At 41.8% G+C, this 7,042-nt stretch overlaps 1 protein-coding gene across 1 annotated transcript in view; it reads right to left on the bottom strand.

The window, feature by feature from the left end:
- Nucleotides 1-3,188: 3,188 nt before the first annotated feature.
- LOC310948543 (teneurin-3) overlaps nt 3,189-7,042 on the bottom strand; it is a gene marked incomplete at both ends in the record, with an annotated part of 127,772 nt that continues 123,918 nt past the window's right edge. The window contains 3 exons of the mRNA XM_083915705.1: nt 3,189-3,941; nt 4,517-4,647; nt 5,170-6,781. Of these exons, the coding sequence (XP_083771831.1) occupies nt 3,189-3,941; nt 4,517-4,647; nt 5,170-6,781 (2,496 nt within the window). The remainder of the gene's footprint in view (nt 3,942-4,516; nt 4,648-5,169; nt 6,782-7,042) is intronic.

Genomic DNA, 7,042 nt, shown 5'->3' with positions numbered 1-7,042 from the left:
CATTTCTAATATCACATCAATGATCGCTGCATTACTTCTGAAAATCCAACTTCACTTTGAATTGCTTGAGCTTTCCTTACTCTCAGCTCTACGTCACATGACCGTTATTGAAGTTGAATGGTGTAGCCTTTCAAGAATTCCGAACACAAGTCCAAAATGAACCTCCTAAATGAGTCCAAGTTGTATGACGCCACCTCAGCATCATAAATGATGTATACCTTCCTCTTGAGTGCTGTGATATTGGATTTTGCCTCCACGATGGGACGTATAGACCGCATATCTCTTATGTTCAGCAGTATGTCTCCGTATGACTACCTTTGTGTTGCGTGCATTAAAATCAGGCTCAATTGAATTATGAAACATGCCTCCATTTTTCTTTCCCCCCATTGCTCTGATGTGGTTATTGCGTGATGCTTTCGGGTCTTTGATGTTCTTGCAAAGTCGTGCCATCTCTTTTACACAAGCCTTTGAAGTCGGCGTAGTTGCACTGCGTAGTGATATGCCGCACTGCTGCTTTGCCAGTGCCTACTGTGGTCACAGTGTGATACTGCAGCAGTACTGCGGATCATTTTATTATTAGTGCTTTATCTATTCTATTTGATGTCTCTTTAAACCAACCTGGAATATCCAGAGGTGAGTTTTCTATAAGGCCCCCCAAACCCCCAACCCCCCAACCCCCTAACATCTGGCACATTAATCTAGAATTTGAATGAATTATTTGAAGATGGAGCTCAAAGGAGCAGTATTTTCTGACCTCTCTGAAAGTCCAGTGATGGCTGCCGGTATAAGTATACTCTGCATGATATGTGTATTTGAAACAGTCAGCTGGAGGACTTTTTGAACTATGCACTGTGTACCACTAGGGAGCATCAGAGGACTCTTTCCTCTAAGTGAATGAAAGATGCTTCATGTATGACAGAGCCGAGGTTGTATTTGAAGATCTTTCAGCAGGATTTTAGTGGACTTTGAAACTCTTTGTACGGATATATCAAAACAAATGGGGGTTTGCATGAGTTCACTGTAATTTTAGTGTGAAGGAAAACGACTCACAGGGGAACTTTAATAAGACATTTCATTATGTAGTGAGGAGGGCGGGGTGGGATACCCTCAGAGAAACTGATGAGAACTTTGAAGGCATACATTCAAATTCAGACTTTGAGCGGGGCATAATTCAAAGAGATACAGCTTTGTTGAGCTCCACATGTTATAAAACATTGTTGCATTTCTGAAACCATGTAAAGCATCTGGGGTTGTTGGAGCAGCAGGGAGGTCAAAAACAGCAGCATAAAACAAACTTTGACTAAAAAGACTATTATGCACATTTTTTTGAAATGCTGTTTGAAGTTCACCGTGAAAAATAAATCACTTTCATATGGGGTTGTTTTCAGAACTACGTATTACATCATCAGTGTGTGGGAAAGTGGATCCCAGCCAAGCATTTTTCTTTTTAAAAAGTGAGGTATCGAATGTTCACACAGAAAACCTCTTTTATCCTTTTTGGTTTTGACGCTGACTGAGTAGATTGTTTGAGGCAACTGTCTACATTTCAGTTTAGTTACAGTCAAAATCTCTCCTGCTACGATTTGCACACTTCATTTCAAAACAGCTTCGAGCAGCTGACTTCAAATTAATGCTGCATTTGGTTTTGTAGCTCAGAAGATGTATTTTTTAATTATTAATGTAATTTGTGATTTGGAGGTTTTTTTCCCCCCCCAAGGCCAGACATACATAATTGTTTGGAGAGGCTTTAGACGTTGCGGATATCCAAATTAGTGAGAGTAACCCGCCAGCTAATGCCACATCTCCTCACCTCTCATATTCATTGTAAGTCTGAACAGTTGATGAGTGAGATAACAAAAAGGCAGAACTTTAATCCGATTCGTGAAAAAAACAACACACCAAAAAGAACCCCAATATCATTTTAATCCATGAGTGCATTTCACATTCAAAAAAAGTAATCCTACCGAGAACATTGACGTGATCTATATTTAGATCCACTGTACCCTTGTTTATGTGAGATGGGTTCATGAAATATTTGTGTTGATGAAATATTCATTGGACAGGAGGCCGGGTCAAAAGGCATTTTGCCCAATAAACATGAAATTTAGTGGAAATAATAGTTGACGGCATGTTATAGATACATCACCACTTGTAAATACTTGTCACTACATGCACAGGTTTCTGTTAATTACTTAAACAGAGCATTGTGAAGAAGCCCCACATAGCCATATCAGGAGGAACGTAACTTAAAACAAAATGCTTCTCTGACCAGAAAAACAAAACAAAACTAAATCAGCTGGACTTTATTTGTAATGTATAAACACAACATAAATTACTGTTAATATGACTAATACAGACATTTATTCAGTTTGTTTTAAAAAAAAAAAACGCCATAAAACTCTTGCATAATTTACAAAACATGGTGTCCCTGTGCTATCCAAGACACATCTGTGCCTTTTCCCTCCCAACAGAGTTCTTCATACCTTTACTGTCCTTTTTTCCCCCCACAAAGAATATTGGGCATTTAAACATGGACACGTTCCTTCTTTCAGTTTAAAAGCATCTCGAAGAGAATACGACATTTTGATGTTTTTCGTTGTTTACAGTGCTTAATCTGGTATACATAGTGGTTGTTTGGTGAGGATGTCTCTGACGTCAGAAGTCTCTGATTTTAAAAACAAACATTTTCTCAAGGACACTGCTTGCTCTCGGAGCGTGTACTCTCGAGCCCCTTCTGGAGAAGTGCAGATATGCATAATGTAAACATTTCCTTTGCTCTTATAATACTTTCTGTTGAGCCAGACTTTGTCTTGATGAAAATAAAACAAAAACAAACACCTAAATTAGCTCACTGTTTCCTAAAAGACACCACTATTCCTCTGCTTCAGAGTCCAGAGTCCAAAAGGCTTGTGCAACAGAGGAACTGACCTGTAATTGCCATGTTAAGGCTTGGTGTAGTTATACATTTACTCTGTAGTCCCTAGGTCCCAATGCACAGCATTGCTTTTGACCCCTTGTGTTTTTTTTCTGTTCTTTTTCTTCAATTTTTTAAATATTTTTTTTTTACAAAAACACACGACACTCAGGGTACATAGCAGCAACCTTTGATCCAAGTTGCTTTTGAGTATGTCCACTTGTATGTCTCTACCAAAACAAAGTCTCTTTGGCAGAAATCGCACCTCGTATTGTTACCTTTTCCCAATTTCACTTTGCCGGAGAAAGTGGATGTTGTTAGCGCTGTCTGCTAATTCTGGGTACTGCTCAATGGAGAGCACATAGTACCCGTCATACCCCAGAACCTTTCCACTACTCAGAAGCTGCCTCTTCTCCCCCTCTGTCCAGGGGCGGACCCCTTCCTCTCCATCTCGCACTCGCTGCTGTTCTCTGGCCCACGCACTCGCAAGAGCGCGCAGACGAGCGAGCTCGACAACCCGCGCTTTCTCCTCATCCACTGTGGATCCATAGCGGATATGAAGGGCAAGGGCACCTGCACGAATCTCCACATCTGCAAAACGGCGTGTCCGACTATCCATGACTGTGGTGGACTGGGAAACAGTCACATTGACACCATTCTCCAGTGTCTTGTGCCCACTAGTGAGGTGCAATGCAGCAAGGTCGGCATCCGGAAGGCCTGGCTTGACAAAGTAATGAGTGTCCCGCCCTTCTATAGTGAAATGGAGGTCTTCCAAATAGAAAGCATTGTTGAGGATTGTTGCAACCTTGATACAGTCCTCACTAGCCACATTCAGTGTGTGAGTGTGAACGCTACCCTTGTAGATAGCAAACATAACGGCTCTTCCAATGGGAGACATTGCCGCCGAGAACCACAGCCAAGACTTTTCACCTCTGCGACCTCGACTGAGATGGACCTCTGGCAGCCGCTCGAATGACAAGAGAGAATGCGCTTGTCTGGTTACTTCCTGCTGGACCCCAGAGATGGACTGTAGGGAAAGTGCAGTGAAACGTTAACGCCTGAACATGGCAGAACCTGACTCTCCAGGCCATTTAGAACCAGCTATGACTCTGCTTCAGAGAGTTTCTCTTCCCTGTCTAAGATAATGGTCTTTTCAAGCTGTGTTTTCAAGCCAAAAGTAGATAAATCCCCCATGACAATTTTACAGCAACACTTTTTGTGTTACAGCCTTAGACCAAAGAAATCTAACATAAATAGCCTGAAAAGATTGTTTAAACAGCACCAACACAAATATATTGAATATAAAGTTATACGGAGTTAATAAGTGTTCAGCTAAAACAACAATCCAGAGGAAAGTACAATTTGTGCCTATTATGCATATTATTATGCAAATATGGCTAAATTAAAATTGATATTCTATGAAATACATAGCAATCCAATTAAGAGATGGCAGCTTCAGAATACGGACACATGAGGAATACAATGTAAAATAAATATTTTTGTCTGATCCCTACACTGTCAAATGCATATTGTCTGTTGACTGGAGTACAGAAGTTGTTTATTATGTGTTCAATATGAAAAAGAGATATTTATTCGACCCACCGGCAGATCATCCCAGAGCTGGCTCTTCCTCAGTTCATAGGAGGGCATGCTTAAATCAAACTTAGGAACCGGAAACCCAGGAATGGTGTTGTGAAGATGAAAGCCAAAGGTTACAAGCCAGCTGTTTACATCTGTGAAAGAAAAAAACAAATTAGACTTTTAGTAAGTTACAACATGAATACTTTTTGCCGTACCATAAATATTTACTGTAAAAACGTTTGGGGGGAAAATTTGATAATTAATAAGAATAAAGGGGTTTCAACACAATTTCCTGAACAGTTTGATACTTGTCACATAAATGCTTCCGCTTGAAACTGCAACAAAAATGCTAATTATTAAAAAAGAACATACAAATAAATTACATATGCATGCATATGTTATTGCAGCTACAGATAACCCAAATTAGTGTATTCAAAACTCATTTTGTTAACTGATAAAGTTCCAAGGTTCTCAGTGAGAATCTTCTTTATTTAGTCACACAACATTAAACTGCATATATTTGGGTAAATGGTCAAATAAAACAGAAGATTGAATATGCAAGTTCTAATGAATATTTTATGGATGAAACTATAAAAGGAGAAATGAATCTGCAGGAAAAAAAATAGTCATGAGTTGCAGCCCTAATAATCATCCTGAATAACAATATCTCTTACCTGCAACATATTCTCTCACTTCATGGACTTTGCTGATGGGGTTATTATTTCTAAACATATATAAATTAAAAGGAGCTGGCTCTTTGCCAACGTTTTTCCAAGTAGAGACATCAGGAACAGTCCACCTTCCAGACATTATATCATAATCTTGCTCCCCGAAGTGCAGTAGTTTGGTCAGGGGGTCATACAGTCCTCCGTGAAACCCAAGCACAAGTTGGAAGTCCGGGTTTGAATCAAAGTAGACCTCACCGTATGCTGTGTATTGGAGCTGTTTGACCAGGAGACCATTACTGGTGAAGACTGCCAGAGGTGTGCCGGTGTTATCACAGGCAATGTAGAACTCCTCCCCGCTGCTGATCTCCATAGCAAACAGATGGCCTTGGAGGTCATAGTATAGTGAGGTGATCTCTGAACTGGAGTGGTTGTATACATGTGTAATCCTGGCTGGGTAGCTCAGATCTGCGTAGAAATATTGCAGGTGCTGGCCCAAGCTTGTCTTAGTGGACACTCTGCGTCCGAGGCCATCATAACGATACTGAATGGTCCAGCCGCTGCTCTTGCTGTAGACCCGCACCAAGAGTCCTTTGGAATTGTACTCAAAGATTTCTGCTCCCCTCTGACGGAGGAAACCATCTTCATCCATTCTGTATTGTATATCTCCAAGGCGAGTGATGCGGTCTCTCAAGTCGTAGCGCAGAGGAAGAAGTCTGGCACTGTTTCCTGCATTTAGCAAGTGCAGATTTCCATTAAGGTCATACGTATAGCGCCACATCACTTTCTCGTTCAGATAAACAGTCTGGAGCTGGCCATCCACGTCATACTCATAGCTGTACTTGGTGGTGTTAGCAAACGGGCCAATCTTAATCTCTCTTTTTATGACTCGCCCCACATCGTCATACTGGAAAGTGATCCAGTACATGAGTGAGCGGAATATCTCATATTGGATCTCCTTGATTCGTCCATGGGCATCAAAGTGCTTGGTGTAGGTCATGACTGCAGTGGATATGATCTGATTTATATCATAGTAGATCACCCCAAACTTCCCAAACTGTTCAATCTTTCCTGAGATGTCATCAAACTGGTATAGATCAATGGGTAGTGGCGTTTCGTTGATGACGCCTTGCACGCTGGTTACACGCAGACTGCTGTCATAGGTGTAGTCAAAGCGCGCATTGACCATGCCATCCTCACTGAAGCGGAATATCTGCCGGTCCACCAGGGGACCCACTTGGCGATAACGGATAGAGCAGATGAATCCTTCATTCTGCAGGTTGACAGTCTTCAGCACTCCTGCTGTCTCGTCATAGGTGAAGCTGACCCTTGTGCTGTCATACAGGATCTCTGACAGTTTGTTCTGCCGGCGGTACCTGTACAGGATCCTACGGCCCGTGCCAAGGTGAGCTACTCTCAGTAGAAGGCCATCTTCGCTGTAGTCGACAGCCACTGAGGCGTTGCTCTCTGGGGGGTGATAAAGGTTCCTGTAGTAGCCCACGGAACGGATGGTCTGCATGGTGTAGCGGGCTACGCTTGGCATCGTGACAGCAGAAAGCCGGTCCAGAGAGTCGAAATCAAATATGTACTGCCGTTGACTGTGGAGCAGGAGAACCATGGACTATAGGGGGAAAGAGCAAAATAGCAGGTGTTTGAGTTGCGTGTATACATAATATATGTGTATTGCCAGGCAATGTGAGTGCAGGTCAAGTGAGCAGAAATTTCCTGTCTGAGAAAAGAAACAGGGTCCATGAAAAATGCACTAGGTAGCATGCATTTATCATGTTGTGAGACAACGGCTACCAATTGTGCTGCCCATTTCTCTAATCTGTTGATTCAGAATGTACAGCTTTAGTTTCAAAGTTATCACAAGACCTTTGAC

Source organism: Echiichthys vipera (assembly GCF_963691815.1).
Source record: "Echiichthys vipera genome assembly, chromosome: 6".
NCBI lineage: Eukaryota > Metazoa > Chordata > Actinopteri > Perciformes > Trachinidae > Echiichthys > Echiichthys vipera.
This window is presented reverse-complemented; position numbering and strand designations above follow the sequence as displayed.